Source organism: Coregonus clupeaformis, unplaced genomic scaffold, assembly GCF_020615455.1.
Source record: "Coregonus clupeaformis isolate EN_2021a unplaced genomic scaffold, ASM2061545v1 scaf1423, whole genome shotgun sequence".
Lineage (NCBI taxonomy): Eukaryota > Metazoa > Chordata > Actinopteri > Salmoniformes > Salmonidae > Coregonus > Coregonus clupeaformis.
This window is the reverse complement of record NW_025534877.1, coordinates 48351-68951: the sequence shown is the minus strand read 5'-3', so window position 1 is coordinate 68951 and position 20601 is coordinate 48351. Positions and strand designations below refer to the sequence as shown.

Sequence of the window (20601 nt, the reverse complement as noted above, 5' to 3'; positions counted from 1 at the left end):
ATTTTTAGAGATTAGACTAAGTACAGTGAAATGTGATTCTAATGTCTATGTGTGTGAATTCATCATGATTGGTCAGATTTATCATGCTTTTCCAGTGCTCAAAGCACTCTAAATGGTAGGCCTAAGTGGGTGAACTCACTTCATCTCTGTATTCATCTCTGTCTTTCTGCAGAGGACATCTTCCCGTGTAAGGCGTGTGGGATATGGTACCGCAGTGAGAGGAACCTGCAGGCTCATCTGATGTACTATTGCAGCGGGAGACTGAGGGACTCAGTCTCAGACATGAAGGCAGAGCAGTTAGACAGGAAGACTGGTCCCCATCACATGCCCAACATAGGCCCTGGCCCCTACCCACACTGCAATATAACTGGACCAGCACAGCAGGCCTTGGAGATGCACTTGAACACCCACAATGGTGAGCAGAGAGGAGAATATGTTGACATTGTTAGGTTCTAAATTCTGGTACAAATCCAGTCGGCCACCAAAAGACGCTCAAACTAGATTTATTCACCACACTGGGCGTTGCAGCTGCAAAAGCACTCATACAAATCACACAAACATATATTTATACCTTCCGATTAGGCGGAATCACCTCCTTGTATTTCTAGGATAAACAATCAATCTCTGTTGCTGGGCAAGAACTGTGTCTGTTCCTCCTATTTTACAAATGAGCCCTGCACAGTACAAAAACAAGCACATACAACAGGCAAGTATAGATAAACATAAATATAGACACATGAAATACACATTAAGCTACAAAACACAGTCAATTAAAACAAACACATCCTTCATTATAAAAATCCTCTGTCAGCTGTCTGAATTGTCTTAGGGACTTCCAATCGAAACGTCTTTTGGAGATTATTCCAAACATAGGGTGTTATTTATATGGGGGATACAATCTTCCCAGCTCTGCAGATTTTGCTGTGAAGAGACAGAATCATTAGATCATTTGTTTTGGTTCTGTCCATTTGTAGCTTGTTTTTGGACACAGGTCCAGGAATGGTTAAAGGATTGCAATATTTACCTGGAGCTAACCTTGCAGATAGCATTACTGGGTGATCTGAAAAGTCATAGTCAATCAATCAATAATATAATAATACTTTTAACAAAAATGTTTATTTTTAATTCACAATCTGTAGAAGCAATGAGAATAGAAAGGTTCAGAACTTTTGTAAAACATCACAGTACGGTTGAAATATATATGGCAAATAGAAATCCTATATGGATGGTGTTAAGAGATAGATGGGAGGTATTGAATAAAGTTGAAGGATGGGACTAATAACAAATAACAACAAATAATAACAAAGATAGCTAATAATGTAAGCATACTGTGTCCATAATAAGTATATAGGTTGTATGTTGGGAGCTTTTGGGAAAGAGCACAGTTAGAAAGATATGACATATAGAAGCAAACTGGATGGACATCATGAAAATGATCTGAGAGGTTGAGAGTAGAAGAAGTTCAGGAGCCAAAAAAATAATAATTATATATATATATATATATATATATATATATATATATATATATAATGGAATTATAGTAATATTAACTCTGTCCATAAGGTGTAGATAGTAAGTATAGATCGGAAGTAGAGGCCTGGGCATTGTTGTTCACTAATTTACTCCAAGTAGGGAAAGGATGGCGGGGTTGAAAAGTAATAAAGGGGAGTATATATATAAAAAACATGGGGGATTGGAAGTGATGCAGACAATTACATTGATAGAAGATACAATCTATCTGCAATATTAAGCTGATCCACCCCCCCAAAAAAAAAAAATTATGAATACATTTTTTTTTTTTTTTTTTTTTTTTATAATAATACATAGGGTGCAAAGGGAATTAAAGGCCGATTTACCTACCTCTGTAGACACAAAAGGAGTCGCCAAAGTTAACCAACTTGTAGTTTTAAATCTTAACAGTGATGTTAGGTAAGTCGGAAGCTTATGGAGCAGTGCTTTGTAAACAAAAATAGCATAATGATGTGATCTATGTGACTTTAAAGAGGGCCAGCCAACCTTTTGGTAAAGAATGCAGTCTCCTTTGAGAAAACGAAGGGTGCTATGAAGTGGCAGCTGCACTTTGATAAATAGTATCGCCATAATCAATAACAGATAGAAAGTTTGACTGCACAATCTGCTTCCTGCTGACTAGAGAGAGGCAATATCTGTTTCTATAAAAAAAAGCCCACTTTAAATCTTAGCTTCTTAACAAGCTCATTTGTATTCTTTTTGAACGTTAAATCACTGTCAATTCAAATACCAAGGTGTTTGTATGAAGGGACTTCTTCGATTATAGAACCATCCGATGAGTGAAGATGTAATCCATCTGAGACAATCTTACGAGAACTTGAAAACAGCATGCATTTAGTTTTACTCGTATTAACCATGAGTTTTAAGTCAGTAAGGGCTTCCTGTACAGCTGCAAAATCGGACTGTAGCCTTGTCACAGCCAGGTCAGCAGTTGTATACATAGTAGTACACCATATATACAAACGTATGTGGACACCCCTTCAAATTAGTGGATTTGGCTATTTCAGCCACACCCATTGCTGACAGGTGTATAAAATCGAGCACACAGCCATGCAATAGACAAACATTGGCAGTAGAATGGCCTTACTGAAGAACTCAGTGACTTTCAATGTGGCACCGTCATAGGATGCCACCTTTCCAACAAGTCAATTCGTAAAATGTCTGCCCTGCTAGAGCTGCCCCGGTCAACTGTAAGTACTGTTATTGTGAAGTGGAAACGTCTAGGAGCAACAATAGCTCTGCCGCGAAGTGGTCTGTCCTTGGTTGCAACACTCACTACCGAGTTCCAAACTGCCTCTGGAAGCAACTAGAACTGTTCATCGGGAGCTTCATGAAATGGCTTTCCATGGCCGAGCAGCCTCACACAAGCTTAAGATCACCATGCACAATGCCAAGCATTGGCTGGAGTGGTGTAAAGCTTGCCGCCATTGGACGCTGGAGCAGTGAAAACGCGTTCTCTGGAGTGATGAATCACACTTCATCATCTGGCAGTCCGACGGACGAATCTGGGTTTGGCGGATGCCAGGAGAACGCTACCAGCCCCAATGCATAGTGCCAACTATAAAGTTTGGTGGAGGAGGAATAATGGTCTGGGGCTGTTTTTCATGGTTCAGGCTAGGCCCCTTAGGGAAATCTTAACGCTACTGCATACAATGATATTCTAGATTATTCTGTGTTTCCAACTTTGTGGCAACAGTTTGGGGAAGGCCCTTTCCTGTTTCAGCACGACAATGCCCCTGTGCACAAAGTGAGGTCCATACAGAAATGGTTTGTTGAGATCGGTGTGGAAGAACTTGACTGGCCTATACAGATCCCTGACCTCAACCCCATCGAACACCTTTCGGATGAATTGGAATTCAATCGCCCAACATCGGTGCCTGACCTCACTAAGGCTCTTGTGGCTGAATGGAAGCAAGTCCCCACAGCAATGTTCCAACATCTAGTGGAAAGCCAAATCTTATAACAGCCTCCCCAGAAGAGAGGAGGCTGTTATAGTAACAAAGAGAGGACCAACTCCATATTAATGCCCATCATTTTGGAATGATGTTTGACGAGCAGGTGTCCACATACTTTTGGTCATGTAGTCTATCATCCGAATATAGACTATATTATACATTATACATATAAACGCAACATGTAAAGTGTTGGTACAATGTTTCATGAGCTGAAATAAAATATCCCAGAAATGTTTCATATGCACAAAAAGCTTATTTCTCTCAAATTGTGTGCACAAATGTATACTTTGCCATGATAATCCATCCACTTGACAGGTCTGGCATATCAAGAAGCTGATTAAACATCATGATCATTATACAGGTGCACCTTGTGCTGGGGATAATAAAAGGCCACTCCAAATTGTGCAGTTTTGTCACACAACACAATGCCACAGATGCTCAAGTTTTGAGGGAGTGTGCATTTGGCATGCTGACTGCAGGAATGTCCACCAGAGCTGTTGCCCGATAATTTAATGTTCATTTCGCCACCATAAAGCGCCTCCAACGTCGTTGTAGAGAATTTGGCAGTATGTCCAACCGGCCTCACAACCACAGACGTGGCGTCGTGGGGGCAAGCAGTTTGCTGATGTCAACGTTGTGAACAGAGTGCCCCATGGTGGTGGTGGGGTTATGGTATGGGCAGGCATAAGCTACGGACAACCAACACAATTGCATTTTATCGATGGTAATTTGAATGCACAGAGATACAGTGACAAGATATCAGCTGAGATAGGTTTATCTCAGAGCAAATACTGTATCTTTCAGCGTATCTGACACTGGCATCCTCCAATCAATATTAATATCTCCCATAATTCATAGTTCAGATTTACCATACTTAGATAGTAATTCAGATAAATTGTTAAGAGCACATGAGAGAGCCGAGAGAGGGCGATACAATCCTACTAGTGTCAGCTAGTTATTATGACCAAGGCCCATATTAAAACCCTCCCGTTGTCCTAGGGTCAAAATGACCCGCCACTGTGTTGAACCAACTTTATTTAATTTTTATATTTTTGGGATCATTTGTGAGAAGGAGGCAGTGAGACTTTAAAGAAAGTATCACTGCCTCCTTCTCACAAATGATCCAAAAAATATAAAAATTAAATAAAGTTGGTTCAACACAGTGGCGGGACATTTTGACCCTAGGACAACGGGAGGGTTAAACCCCCTAAGGTCGATGTCCCTGCCCCCGCAGAAATACAACTAGCATTATAAAAACATCCTCATCAAAATCTGTCAGTTTAAGCTAGAGATACAGTGGGGAAAAAAATGTATTTAGTCAGCCACCAATTGTGCAAGTTCTCCCACTTAAAAAGATGAGAGAGGCCTGTAATTTTCATCATAGGTACACGTCAACTATGACAGACAAATTGAGAATTTTTTTCTCCAGAAAATCACATTGTAGGATTTTTTATGAATTTATTTGCAAATTATGGTGGAAAATAAGTATTTGGTCACCTACAAACAAGCAAGATTTCTGGCTCTCACAGACCTGTAACTTCTTCTTTAAGAGGCTCCTCTGTCCTCCACTCGTTACCTGTATTAATGGCACCTGTTTGAACTTGTTATCAGTATAAAAGACACCTGTCCACAACCTCAAACAGTCACACTCCAAACTCCACTATGGCCAAGACCAAAGAGCTGTCAAAGGACACCAGAAACAAAATTGTAGACCTGCACCAGGCTGGGAAGACTGAATCTGCAATAGGTAAGCAGCTTGGTTTGAAGAAATCAACTGTGGGAGCAATTATTAGGAAATGGAAGACATACAAGACCACTGATAATCTCCCTCGATCTGGGGCTCCACGCAAGATCTCACCCCGTGGGGTCAAAATGATCACAAGAACGGTGAGCAAAAATCCCAGAACCACACGGGGGGACCTAGTGAATGACCTGCAGAGAGCTGGGACCAAAGTAACAAAGCCTACCATCAGTAACACACTACGCCGCCAGGGACTCAAATCCTGCAGTGCCAGACGTGTCCCCCTGCTTAAGCCAGTACATGTCCAGGCCCGTCTGAAGTTTGCTAGAGTGCATTTGGATGATCCAGAAGAGGATTGGGAGAATGTCATATGTCATATGGTCAGATGAAACCAAAATAGATCTTGTCGTGTTTGGAGGACAAAGAATGCTGAGTTGCATCCAAAGAACACCATACCTACTGTGAAGCATGGGGGTGGAAACATCATGCTTTGGGGCTGTTTTTTCTGCAAAGGGACCAGGACGACTGATCCGTGTAAAGGAAAGAATGAATGGGGCCATGTATCATGTGATTTTGAGTGAAAACCTCCTTCCATCAGCAAGGGCATTGAAGATGAAACGTGGCTGGGTCTTTCAGCATGACAATGATCCCAAACACACCGCCCGGGCAACAAAGGAGTGGCTTCGTAAGAAGCATTTCAAGGTCCTGGAGTGGCTTAGCCAGTCTCCAGATCTCAACCCCATAGAAAATCTTTGGAGGGAGTTGAAAGTCCGTGTTGCCCAGCGACAGCCCCAAAACATCACTGCTCTAGAGGAGATCTGCATGGAGGAATGGGCCAAAATACCAGCAACAGTGTGTGAAAACCTTGTGAAGACTTACAGAAAACGTTTGACCTGTGTCATTGCCAACAAAGGGTATATAACAAAGTATTGAGAAACTTTTGTTATTGACCAAATACTTATTTTCCACCATAATTTGCAAATAAATTCATAAAAAATCCTACAATGTGATTTTCAGGATTTTTTTCCCTCATTTTGTCTGTCATAGTTGACGTGTACCTATGATGAAAATTACAGGCCTCTCTCATCTTTTTAAGTGGGAGAACTTGCACAATTGGTGGCTGACTAAATACTTTTTTTCCCCACTGTATCTATTTTTGCATTGAATGCATCTCAATCCACTGCATCCGCCTATGTCCAGGGTTGCCATGTCTGCATTTCCCCGCAAAATTGGGCTACTTTGAAAATGTTGTCGCAGGTGAAAATGTGATGGGTTTTTGGGCTACTTCTAAGAATAAAATGATTTCACTGTGACCTGCTGCTGCTGACTATCAGGCAATGAGGCAGGCTGTTGCGGAGTGAGTGGGGAGAGCCAGAGGGGTGTGTGTTGAGAGAGCGCTGCAGCATGCAGCTTAGTCCACTATTGGCTGAGTCACGTGAGGGAGAGGAGAAAGAGCACGTTATGACAACTTTTTACCATTGTAGGTAGGTTATTTAACTTGTCATTATGCGCAAGTGGAAATTTGAAATGGAAGTTATGGAACTCCCTCACATGCTTCTGTTATGGGGAAAAGTCCTCAATGAATCTAACATTAAATGTAGAGAATGATACATTTGCATCTGTTGGCCATCAAGTAGCCTATTAATTGTTATGCCATTGTAGGCTACTGTAGGCTACCATTTGATACAATAAATAAATATATAAATTGAAATTACTATATTACTGGAGTCATTGCAAATCCATTTGTTCCACTTGTGTAGCCTACCTGGAGCTGGAAAACAAAGTTAATAAATAGCCTATAACTTCAGTGTATGTTATAGCCTTGTGTTATTATGCAATTATTAATGGCCATGTTAGGTTAATTAAATTGGAAGTTATCAAAGCTCTACGCAATTGCCGATCAGTTGTTAGAACGCATTAGATTGACTGTAACAGTCAGTCAGATTAGGCTAAAGGTTTTCAAAGATCTAAAATAAACACTGGCTGATGTTGACAAGCATATTCAGTTCATATACATATTATTAATATTTAATTAAGTGATTGAAATGACGACCTCCATCCTCAGTAGCCTATTCCAGCAGGCTATTGGAAAACACAAGCACTTCTTACCTCGAAATCACCAAGCTATTCATGTTGAATAAATTAGTCTGTTAATTTCAACGAAGCAACCTGCTAAATCGTTCAGTTTACATGTATTTATTTTTTTCACCTTTATTTAACCAGGTAAGCCAGTTGAGAACAAGTTCTCATTTACAACTGTGACCTGGCCAAGATAAAGCAAAGCAGTGCGATTAAAAACAACAACACAGAGTTACATATGTGAGAAAATAATAATAATGTATGCACTCACTAACGGTATGTCGCTCTGGATAAGAGCGTCTGCTAAATGACTAAAATGTAAATGTAAATGTAATGTATGGGGTAAACAGAACAAATAATCAAAAATAAAACATAAAATATATATACAGTGTGTGCAAATGTAGCAAGTTATGGAGGTAAGGCAATAAATAGGCCATAGTGCAAAATAATTACAATTTAGTATTAACACTGGAATGATAGATGTGCAAGAGATGATGTGCAAATAGAGATACTGGGGTGCAAATGAGCAAAATAAATAACAATATGGGGGATGAGGTAGTTGGGTGGGCTAATTTAAAATGGGCTGTGTACAGGTGCAGTGATCGGTAAGGTGCTCTGACAACTGATGCTTAAATTTAGTGAGGGGAGATAAGAGTCTCCAGCTTCAGAGATTTTGCAGATCGTTCCAGTCATTGGCAGCAGAGAACTGGAACGAATGGCGGCCAAAGGAGGTGTTGGCTTTGGGGATGACCAGTGAGAAATACCTGCTGGAGTGCATACTACGGGTGGGTGTTGCTATGGTGACCAATGAGCTAAGATAAGGCGGGGATTTGCCTAGCAGTGATTTATAGATGACCTGGAGCCAGTGGGTTTGGCGACGAATATGTAGTGAGGACCAGCCAACAAGAGTGTACAGGTCACAGTGGTGGGTAGTATATGGGGCTTTGGTGACAAAACGGATGGCACTGTGATAGACTACATCCAATTTGCTGAGTAGAGTGTTGGAGGCTATTTTGTAAATGACATCGCCGAAGTCAAGGATCGGTAGGATAGTCAGTTTTACGAGGGCATGTTTGGCAGCATGAGTGAAGGAGGCTTTGTTGCGAAATAGGCAGCCGATTCTAGATTTAACTTTGGATTGGAGATGCTTAATGTGAGTCTGGAAGGATAGTTTACAGTCTAACCAGACACCTAGGTATTTGTAGTTGTCCACATACTCTAGGTCAGACCCGCCGAGAGTAGTGATTCTAGTCGGGTGGGCGGGTGCCAGCAGCGTTCGATTGAAGAGCATGCATTTAGTTTTACTAGTGTTTAAGAGCAGTTGGAGGCTATGGAAGGAGTGTTGTATGGCATTGAAGCTCGTTTGGAGGTTTGTTAACAAAGTGTCCAATGAAGGGTCAGATGTATACAAAATGGTGTCATCTGCGTAGAGGTGGATCTGAGAGTCACCAGCAGCAAGAGCGACATCATTGATATACACAGAGAAAAGAGTCGGCCCGAGAATTGAACCCTGTGGCACCCCCATAGAGACTGACATAGGTCCAGACAACAGGCCCTCCGATTTGACACATTGAACTCTATCTGAGAAGTAGTTGGTGAACCAGGCGAGGGAGTCATTTGAGAAACCAAGGCTATTTAGTCTGCCAATAAGAATGCGGTGATTGACAGAGTCGAAAGCCTTGGCCAGGTCGATGAAGACGGCTGCACAGTACTGTCTATTATCGATCGCAGTTATAATATCGTTTAGGACCTTGAGCGTGGCTGAGGTGCACCCATGACCAGCTCGAAACCGGATTGCATAGCGGAGAAGGTACGTGGGATTCGAAATGGTCGGTGATCTGTTTGTTAACTTGGCTTTCAAAAACTTTCAAAGGCAGGACAGGCTGGATATAAGTCTGTAACAGTTTGGATCTAGAGTGTCACCCCCATTTGAAGAGGGGGGATGACCGCGGTAGCTTTCCAATCTCTGGGGATCTCAGACGTTACGAAAGAGAGGTTGAACAGGCTAGTAATAGGGGTTGCGACATTTTCGGCTGCTAATTTTAGAAAGTAAAGGGTCCAGATTGTCTAGCCCAGATGTGGCACTCTATGGGGGTGCGACAGGGTTCAATTCTTGGGCCGACTCTTTTCTCTGTGTACATCAATGATGTCGCTCTTGCTGCTGGTGATTCTCAGATCCACCTCTACGCAGATGACACCATTTTGTATACATCTGGCCCTTCATTGGACACTTTGTTAACAAACCTCCAAACGAGCTTCAATGCCATACAACACTCCTTCCGTACCCTCCAACTGCTCTTAAACACTAGTAAAACTAAATGCATGCTCTTCAATCGAACGCTGCTGGCACCCGCCCACCCGACTAGAATCACTACTCTCGACGGGTCTGACCTAGAGTATGTGGACAACTACAAATACCTAGGTGTCTGGTTAGGGGGAGAGGGAAGAGCAGAGAGAGAGAGCTACCTAGCAGCAGTAGGCCTAACAGGGTTGAGTTTTTACCAAAAAGTTATATTTTGGTTTCATCTGACCATATGACATTCTCCCAATCCTCTTCTGGATCATCCAAATGCACTCTAGCAAACTTCAGACGGGCCTGGACATGTACTGGCTTAAGCAGGGGGACACGTCTGGCACTGCAGGATTTGAGTCCCTGGCGGCGTAGTGTGTTACTGATGGTAGGCTTTGTTACTTTGGTCCCAGCTCTCTGCAGGTCATTCACTAGGTCCCCCCATGTGGTTCTGGGATTTTTGCTCACCGTTCTTGTGATCATTTTGACCCCACGGGATGAGATCTTGCGTGGAGCCCCAGATCGAGGGAGATTATCAGTGGTCTTGTATGTCTTCCATTTCCTAATAATTGCTCCCACAGTTGATTTCTTCAAACCAAGCTGCTTACCTATTGCATATTCAGTCTTCCCAGCCTGGTGCAGGTCTACAATTTTGTTTCTGGTGTCCTTTGACAGCTCTTTGGTCTTGGCCATAGTGGAGTTTGGAGTGTGACTGTTTGAGGTTGTGGACAGGTGTCTTTTATACTGATAACAAGTTCAAACAGGTGCCATTAATACAGGTAACGAGTGGAGGACAGAGGAGCCTCTTAAATAAGAAGTTACAGGTCTGTGAGAGCCAGAAATCTTGCTTGTTTGTAGGTGACCAAATACTTATTTTCAACCATAATTTGCAAATAAATTCATTAAAAATCCTAAAATGTGATTTTCTGGATTTTTTTCTTCTCAATTTGTCTGTCATAGTTGACGTGTACCTATGATGAAAATTACAGGCCTCTCTCATCTTTTTTAAGTGGGAGAACTTGCACAATTGGTGGCTGACTAAATACTTTTTTTCCCCACTGTATATATTTATATATCACTTGGCTGTATGTATTTTTAGATATATTGTAAATGTTTATTATTTTTGCGTCACCATCTTTATCAAAGATCAAAATGATCAGAAGAACGGTGAGCAAAAATCCCAGAACCACACGGGGGGACCTAGTGAATGACCTGCAGAGAGCTGGGACCAAAGTAACAAAGCCTACCATCAGTAACACACTACGCCGCCAGGGACTCAAATCCTGCAGTGACAGACGTGTCCCCCTGCTTAAGCCAGTACATGTCCAGGCCCATCTGAAGTTTGCTAAAATGCATTTGGATGATCCAGAAGAGGATTGGGAGAATGTCAGATGAAACCAAAATATAACTTTTTGGTAAAAACTCAACTCGTCGTGTTTGGAGGACAAAGAATGCTGAGTTGCATCCAAAGAACACCATACCTACTGTGAAGCATGGGGGTGGAAACATCATGCTTTGGAGCTGTTTTTCTGCAAAGGGACCAGGATGACTGATCCGTGTAAAGGAAAGAATGAATGGGGCCATGTATTGTGAAATTTTGAGTGAAAACCTCCTTCCATCAGCAAGGGCATTGAAGATGAAACTTGGCTGGGTCTTTCAGCATGACAATGATCCCAAACACACCGCCCGGGCAACGAAGGAGTGGCTTCGTAAGAAGCATTTCAAGGTCCTGGAGTGGCCTAGCCAGTCTCCAGATCTCAACCCCATAGAAAATCTTTGGAGGGAATTGAAAGTCTGTGTTGCCCAGTGACAGCCCCAAAACATCACTGCTCTAGAGGAGATCTGCATGGAGGAATGGGCCAAAATACCAGCAACAGTGTGTGAAAACCTTGTGAAGACTTACAGAAAACGTTTGACCTGTGTCATTGCCAACAAAGGGTATATAACAAAGTATTGAGAAACTTTTGTTATTGACCAAATACTTATTTTCCACCATCATTTGCAAATAAATTCATTAAAAATCCTACAATGTGATTTTTCTGGATTTTTTTTCTCATTTTGTCTGTCATAGTTGACGTGTACCTATGATGAAAATTACAGGCCTCTCTCATATTTTTAAGTGGGAGAACTTGCACAATTGGTGGCTGACTAAATACTTTTTTTCCCCACTGTATACTTCATTTTAATAGCAGGGTACTGTAGAGTCCATTATCCCTCTGAAGAGTATGAATTAGGCTGTTTGCAACACCACATGTACAGTGGGGAGAACAAGTATTTGATACACTGCCAATTTTGCAGGTTTTCCTACTTACAGAGCATGTAGAGGTCTGTAATTTTTATCATAGGTACACTTCAACTGTGAGAGATGGAATCTAAAACAAAAATCCAGAAAATCACATTGTAGGATTTTAATGAATTAATCTGCATTTTATTGCATGACATAAGTATTTGATCACCTACCAACCAGTAAGAATTCCGGCTCTCACAGACCTGTTAGTTTTTCTATAAGAAGCCCTCCTGTTCTCCACTCATTACCTGTATTAACTGCACCTGTTTGAACTTGTTACCTGTATAAAAGACACCTGTCCACACACTCAATCAAACAGACTCCAACCTCTCCACAATGGCCAAGACCAGAGAGCTGTGTAAGGACATCAGGGATACAATTGTAGACCTGCACAAGGCTGGGATGGGCTACAGGACAATAGGCAAGCAGCTTGGTGAGAAGGCAACAACTGTTGGCGCAATTATTAGAAAATGGAAGAAGTTCAAGATGACGGTCAATCACCCTCGGTCTGGGGCTCCATGCAAGATCTCACCTCGTGGGGCATCAATGATCATGAGGAAGGTGAGGGATCAGCCCAGAATTACACGGCAGGACCTGGTCAATGACCTGAAGAGAGCTTGGACCACAGTCTCAAAGAAAACCATTACTAACACACTACGCCGTCATGGATTAAAATCCTGCAGCGCACGCAAGGTCCCCCTGCTCAAGCCAGCGCATGTCCAGGCCCGTCTGAAGTTTGCCAATGACCATCTGGATGATCCAGAGGAGGAATGGGAGAAGGTCATGTGGTCTGATGAGACAAAAATAGAACTTTTTGGTCTAAACTCCACTCGCCGTGTTTGGAGGAAGAAGAAGGATGAGTACAACCCCAAGAACACCATCCCAACCGTGAAGCACGGAGGTGGAAACATCATTCTTTGGGGATGCTTTTCTGCAAAGGGGACAGGACGACTGCACCGTATTGAGGGGAGGATGGATGGGGCCATGTATCGCGAGATCTTGGCCAACAACCTCCTTCCCTCAGTAAGAGCATTGAAGATGGGTCGTGGCTGGGTCTTCCAGCATGACAACGACCGAAACACACAGCCAGGGCAACTAAGGAGTGGCTCCGTAGAAGCATCTCAAGGTCCTGGAGTGGCCTAGCCAGTCTCCAGACCTGAACCCAATAGAAAATCTTTGGAGGGTGCTGAAAGTCCGTATTGCCCAGCGACAGCCCCGAAACCTGAAGGATCTGGAGAAGGTCTGTATGGAGGAGTGGGCCAATATCCCTGCTGCAGTGTGTGCAAACCTTGTCAAGACCTACAGGAAACGTATGATCTCTGTAATTGCAAACACAGATTTCTGTACCAAAAATTAAGTTCTGCTTTTCTGATGTATCAAATACTTATGTCATGCAATAAAATGCAAATTAATTACTTAAAAATCATACAATGTGATTTTCTGGATTTTTGTTTTAGATTCCGTCTCTCACAGTTGAAGTGTACCTATGATAAAAATTACAGACCTCTACATGCTTTGTAAGTAGGAAAACCTGCAAAATCGGCAGTGTATCAAATACTTGTTCTCCCCACTGTATGTCACATTATGCTGGCTTGCAAAGTGATGTTTAATTCCTATTGGAATCCAACCAGAGTTAGGGAAATCCAACAGTTGGAATTTTTATTCACCCACAACCTGCGTTCAGAATGACTGCCAAGGTCAGGAACATTGTGAGGAGACTACCTAAGCCCTTTAAATTGGAACAACCATTTATTTCAGTAACGGGTGCAAAAAATCTAACTAGCTGATTGGTTTAGTTTAGAAAATGTATGCTATTGATCTTTGTGTAGCATAAGATTAATCAATTAATCAATGTACATGCAAAAGCACAGATATTAAAAACAATTGTAAAAAGTCTACCTGCAGTAGAGCATGCTGGGAAATATGATAATAGTTATGGTACAAATGTGCCTTTTTAGGGTACCAACCCAGTGACAAAGCTGTTAGTTCCTTTTAGGTAGATATTGAGGGTATTGACGGGACAAAAATACTTTTGTACCCGGGAAATGGAAATGTATTTTCACACCGTATCCCTTTTTTGAGAGTGAGAGTGATTATTGTACCGTTATATTCAAAATATTGTTTGTACAAATATTTACCATTATACTCTTTATCTGCACATGTACCCTAAAAGGTACTGAACAGAACCATGTGAGATCATTATGTGTACCTCTGAAGGTACATTATGTGTATTTTTTCTAAGAGTTTAGATACAGTGCCTTCAGAAAGTATTCACACCCAGTCTTTAGACGCATGCGCGTACCGATAGGATACATGTGGAGGGAGTAGCTCCGTGTTGTACCGTCAAAACTGTGATTATATGTAGAAGCCAGACAACAGGTTTCCTCCAGACTTGACGCTTGGCATTCAGGCCAACCAGAGAATCTTGTTTCTTATTGTCTGAGAGTCTTCAGGTGCCTTTTGACAAACTCCAAGCGGGCTGTCATGTGCCTTTTACAGAGGAGTGGCTTCCATCTGGCCACTCTACCATAAAGGCCTGATTGGTGGAGTGCTGCAGAGATGGTTGTCCTTCTGGAAGGTTCTTCCATCTCCACAGAGGAACTCTGGAGCTCTGTCAGATATTTTTTTCTCTCACCCATCTACACACAATACCCCATAAAGACAAAGTGAAAACTTGTTTTTAGACATTTTAGCACTTATTGAAAATGAAATATCTAATTTACATAAGTATTCACACCCCTGAGTCAATACATGTTATAATTACCTTTGGCAGCAGTTACAGCTGTGAGAATTTATGGGTAAGTCTAAAAGCTTTGCACACCTGGATTGTACAATATTTGCACATTATTCTTTAAAAAATTATTCAAGTTCTGTCAAGTTGGTTGTTGATCATTGCTAGACAGCCATTTTCAAGTCTTGATAAAGATTTTCAAGTCAAAACTCTAACTTGGCCACTCAGCAACATTCAATGTCCCATCTTAATAAGCAACTCCAGTGTAATAGGTAAATAAATACAAAAACTTTGGCAGCAATGCCATTGTTATAGACACTGGGAGACAAATTCACCTTTCAGCAGGACAATAGTCTCCCAGGTGAATTTGTCTCCCGTGACTATAACAATGGCATTGCTGCCAAAGTTTTTGTATTTATTTTTGGTAATACCAATGACCCCACCGAAGACATTCTTTAAAAAAGTATTCTCGTTCATAACAGACAATTGGGCAAATACATTTCATAGAATAAAAAGGAAAGTTTTACATCTTCCTAAGTCTGAGGGTGGTCCCTCAATTGAGCAGTGATTTTCAAACACAGATTCAACCACAAAGACCAGGGAGGTTTTCCAATGCCTCACAAAGAAGGGCACCTATTGGTAGATGGGTAAAAAAAAGCAGACATTGAATATCCCTAAGCATGGTGAATTAATTACACTTTGGATGGTGTATCAATATACCCAGTCACTACAAAGATACAGGTGTCCTTTCTAACTCAGTTGCGGAGAGGAAGGAAACCTCTCAGGGACTTCACCATGAGGCCAATGGTGGCTTTAAAACAGTTACAGAGTTTAATGGCTATGGTAGGACAAAACTGAGGATGGATCAACAACATTGTAGTTACTCCACAATACTAACCTAATTGACAGAGTGAAAAGAAGGAAGCCTGTACATAATGTTTGCAATAAGGCACTAAAGTAAAACTGCAAAAAAAAATGGCAAAGAAATGAACTTTATGTCCTGAATACAAAGCGTTATGTTTGGGGCAAATCCAACACAACACATCACTGAGTACCACTCTTCATATTTTCAAGCATGGTTGTGGCTGCATCATGTATGCTTGCCATCGGCAAGGGCTATGGAGTTTTTTTAGGATAAAATAAACAGAAAAGAGCTAAGCACAGGCACAATCCTAGAGGAAAACCTGATTCAGTCTGCTTTTCAACAGATACTGAGAGACAAATGCACCTTTCAGCAGTACAATAGCCTAAAACTCAAGGCCAAATATACACTGGAGTTGCTTACCAAGATGACATTGAATGTTCCAGAGTGGCCTAGTTACAGTTTTGACTTCAATCTGATTGAAAATCTATGGCAAGACTTGAAAATGGATGTCTAGCAATGATCAACGACCAACTTGATAGACCTTGAAGAATCTTTTAAAGAATAATGTTCAAGAATTTTGCGTAGATTGTTGACAAAAAAAATTATACCCCACACTGTGGCTTGCGAAAGTATTCACCCCCCTTTGCATTTTTCCTATTTTGCTTGCCTTACAACCTGGAATTAAAATGGATTTTTGGGGGATTTGTATCATTTGATTTACACAACATGCCTACCACTTTGAAGATGCAAAATAATTTTTCTTGTGAAACGAACAAGAAATAAGACAAAAAAACTGAAAACTTGAGCGTGCATAACTATTCACCCCCCCAAAGTCAATACTTTGTAGAGCCACCTTTTGCAGCAATTACAGCTGCAAGTCTCTTGGGGTATGTCTCTATAAGCTTGGCACATGTAGCCACTGGGATTTTTGCCCATTCGTCAAGGCAAAACTGCTCCAGCTCCTTCAAGTTGGATGGGTTCTGCTGGTGTACAGCAATCTTTAAGTCATACCAGGTCTGGGCTTTGACTAGGCCATTCCAAGACATTTAAATGTGTCCCCTTAAACCACTCAAGTGTTGCTTTAGCAGTATGCTTAGGGTCATTGTCCTGCTGGAAGGTGAACCTCCGTCCCAGTCTCAAATCTATGGAAGACGGAAACAGGTTTCCCTCAAGAATTTCCCTGTATTTAGCGCCATCCATCATTCCTTCAATTCTGACCAGTTTCCCAGTCCCTGCCGATGAAAAACATCCCCACAGGGATGGTGTTCTCGGGGTGATGAGAGGTGTTGGGTTTGCGCCAGACATAGCGTTTTCCTTGATGGCCAAAAAGCTCATTTTAGTCTCATCTGACCAGAGTACCTTCTTCCATATATTTGGGGAGTCTCCCACATGCCTTTTGGTGAACACCAAACGTGTTTGCTTATTTTTTTCTTTAAGCAATGGCTTTTTTCTGGCCACTCTTCCGTAAAGCCCAGCTCCGTGGAGTGTACAGCTTAAAGTGGTCCTATGGACAGATACTCCAATCTCCGCTGTGGAGCTTTGCAGCTCCTTCAGGGTTATCTTTGGTCTCTTTGTTGCCTCTCTGATTAATGCCCTCCTTGCCTGGTCCGTGAGTTTTGGTGGGCAGCCCTCTCTTGGCAGGTTTGTTGTGGTGCCACATTCTTTCAATTTTTTAATAATGGATTTAATGGTGCTCCGTGGGATTGTTTCTGATATATTTTTTTATAACCCAACCCTGATCTGTACTTCTCCACAACTTTGTCCCTGAACTGTTTGGAGAGCTCATTGGTCTTCATGGTGCCGCTTGCTTGGTGGTGCCCCTTGCTTATTGGTGTTGCAGACTCTGGGGCCTTTCAGAACAGGTGTATATATACTGAGATCATGTGACAGATCATGTGACATTTAGATTGCACACAGGTGGACTTTATTTAACTAATTATGTGACTTCTGAAGGTAATTGGTTGCACCAGATCTTATTTAGGGGCTTCATAGCAAAGGGGGTGAATACATATGCACGCACCACTTTTCTGTCATTTATTTTCTTGAATTTTTTGAAACAAGTTATTTTTTTCATTTCACTTCACAAATGTGGACTATTTTGTGTATGTCCATTACTTGAAATCCAAATAAAAATCCATTTAAATTACAGGTTGTAATGCAACAAAATAGGAAAAATGCCAAGAGGGATGAATATTGGCACTGTATATTAACAATCTAAAATGTCTTTGTAATCTTCTCCCCAGGTGTTAAGATGGAGGAGGCGGTGTCCACTGGCGGGGGTAGTATGAAATGCACAATCTGTGACTACACAGTGGACTCCCTCCCCAGCCTCCAGCAGCACATTCTCGCCCACCTGTCTCAGACAAGCTACCAGTGCTCCCACTGCCACTTCAGCTTCACCTCCCCCAGGGAACTGGACAAGCACCGGGAGAATCACGGACACAACCACAGCCCACTCAGACAGCACGGTCCCAGGCAGGTCGAGACAGAGTGCTCTCCCAGGGAAGGCAGCAGCGTGGAGAGGAGCCCCCATCAGGCCATTGTGGAGCAGGAAAAGGAGTTCCTTCTGAGCCAAGTTCTGGGTAGCAGCCTTGACACCAGGACTAGTCCCAATGCGGACCTGGAGAAGATGGAGACTTCCCTGGTGAAAGCTGACCCTAACTCAGGGAGCAGGGCTAGTTTCTCCTACACCAGTGTCAAATCGGAACCCTCCAGCCCTCGCCAGGCAACCTCGCCCATCCAGAACTGCATGGGCCCCGCTGCTTTCCCCATGGGGCCATTCTTACCCCATTTCCCCTTCTCACACAACATAACAGCCGCCCCCCAGGCCTCGGAGATCCTGGCTAAGATGTCCGAGCTGGTCCACCGTAGACTGAGGCATGGAGGTACTAACAACTACCCCCCTCATGTCATGTACAGCACCCTTGTCCCCAAAGGGGCCACGTGTTTCGAATGCAATATCACTTTCGGTAACTTGGACAACTACTTAGTTCATAAAAAGGACTACTGTATTAGCCGTTGGCAGCACATGGCCAAGCCACATGATTACACAGGTGTCCTGGACAAAGTGGCTGATACAGGGAGCCCTAAATGTGGGGGTTTGGGTGGGTTGGGCAGCCTGAACATGATGGGTCATGGTCATCTATCTGACCACAACAGTTATCTCATGTCCCCCCGCCTGAACCTGTCAGGACTGGACGTTGGGGAGGGGAAGGCACAGGTACATGCTGAGTTCCCAGATAGCGTGAAGAACCGCTCCACCCCCACCACTTCAGATGAGAACCCCTCTATAGAGGGAGATGTGACAAGTCCCAAAACGTCCCAAACGCCCGAGACAGATATCTTAGACCCTAACAAGACGACATGCGAGCCCTGTAAGATCACCTTCAGTCGTACCGAGACTTACATGGTTCACAAGCAGTATTACTGCGCCACGCGTCATGATCCGCCAATGAAACGAGTGCATGGAAACAAACTGCCCGCCACCCAGAGAATGGTGCGTACGCGGAAACGGAGGAAGAACTTAGAAATGAATGTTCCCAACCACGAACAACAGAGGTCTCCCATGAGTCATCATCCACATTACTTTGGGATAGCACCCATTGGAGGACGAGGCATGTACCATGACCCAGGGAAGATATATGGTAACCAGTTTCACCCCAGTTACAATATGTTTCTTGGCATGGTTCCGAAGCATCCAGAGGCTAATCTCCCTGTCACTAAATCAGCTCTGATATCTAAGTGCAACGCCATAGCTCAAGATGATTTGAACAGCCCTATCGATCTTAGTAAAAAGTGTTTATCATCAAGCCCTGGTAAATTATCTACCACTCCTAAAAGACTCACGGACTATCACGAGTGCACAGTGTGCAAGATCAGCTTCAACAAAGTGGAAGACTACCTTGCGCACAAACTGAGCTCTTGCCCCATCACTGCTCCAGATCACAAAACATCTGCGGTTGTAAAAATAGTAGGGTTTAACAACCCAGTAGATGACAACGAAATAAACCTGGAGAAATGTGCCACCAATGGAGTCAATAAGGTGTCTGTTCAAACAGGTAGCACTAAAGGGGATCAGCTCGCTGTCATCAAAGAGGAAAGCAGGGACCAGTTTCTGTCCCAAGAATTTAACCCTCCTTTATTTAAGAAAATTAGACGTGATGAACAGATTTCACACTTTTATGGAATCAAGCCTGCCGACTACACCACAGGTACAGTGGTGATGCAGAGAGAGCTCAGCGAGCAGAGACAGAGCCCCAATGAAGGGAGTGAGGTGGAAAAAGATCAGCCTATTCCTGATGGCTACCAGGAAACAAAAGGTGTTTTGCCGCAAAATGGCTGCCAGGAGCCTGAGAACACAGAGAACACACTCCAGGACAACAAGCTTGTTAACTCCCATCTCCCAGACAGCCACGTATCATCCTTGTCAGATTCAGAGAGTCCTGTCAGTGTCAACCCCAAGAAGAGCACTTCCTCATCCTCGTCCTCCCCAGCAGTATCTAAGACAGAGGAGGTCCTACCCTCCTGTATGAAAAGAAGCCTAAACGGCTCCATCCAGGCAACACAGGGTAACGTCAAATATTGCCGCCTGTGCAACATCCAGTTCAACAACCTGTCCAACTTCATAACGCACAAGAAATTCTACTGCTCGTCACACACCACCGAGCACGTCAAATGAGTTTGGTTCGGTGCCCAGTCTCTCTCCTCCTAAACCTGACTCACATAGGATAAATAGAGCACTGCTGGTGGACAATCAAGAGTAGCATCTCCCTTCAGTTTGATAGCAAAATGCAAACATGTTTGTGGGACAAAATAAATGTGTCATATTTTTTTCCCTCTTTGTGATTGATTTATTTCATTTGAAAAATACTTCCAGTGTTAAGATTTTAATAGATATTTTATTGAAAAAAATTATATTTAAAGCCTTGTGTCATACACACAGAGAATAGTTGACTTTTGAATGCATATTTATATATTGATTATGAAGAGATGTACAACAAAAACTATTTTTGGTTGAAAAGCATCAGAAGCACTAGTCTATCTATACAGATTATTATTTTAGTATGTTTACCATCATGAAGTGATAAAACAATACTGTTTTTGAAATTATAGGACACGTTTGT

At 42.5% G+C, this 20601-nt stretch overlaps 1 protein-coding gene across 1 annotated transcript in view; it reads left to right on the top strand.

Annotated features, from left to right (window-relative positions):
* Positions 1 to 20186, top strand: part of LOC123486999 (zinc finger protein ZFPM2-like) — a 48651-nt gene extending 28465 nt beyond the window's left edge. Inside the window, exons 3-4 of the mRNA XM_045218184.1 lie at positions 173 to 415; positions 17722 to 20186. Of these exons, the coding sequence (XP_045074119.1) occupies positions 173 to 415; positions 17722 to 20156 (2678 nt within the window). The 3' untranslated portion in view covers positions 20157 to 20186. The remainder of the gene's footprint in view (positions 1 to 172; positions 416 to 17721) is intronic.
* Positions 20187 to 20601: the final 415 nt, after the last annotated feature.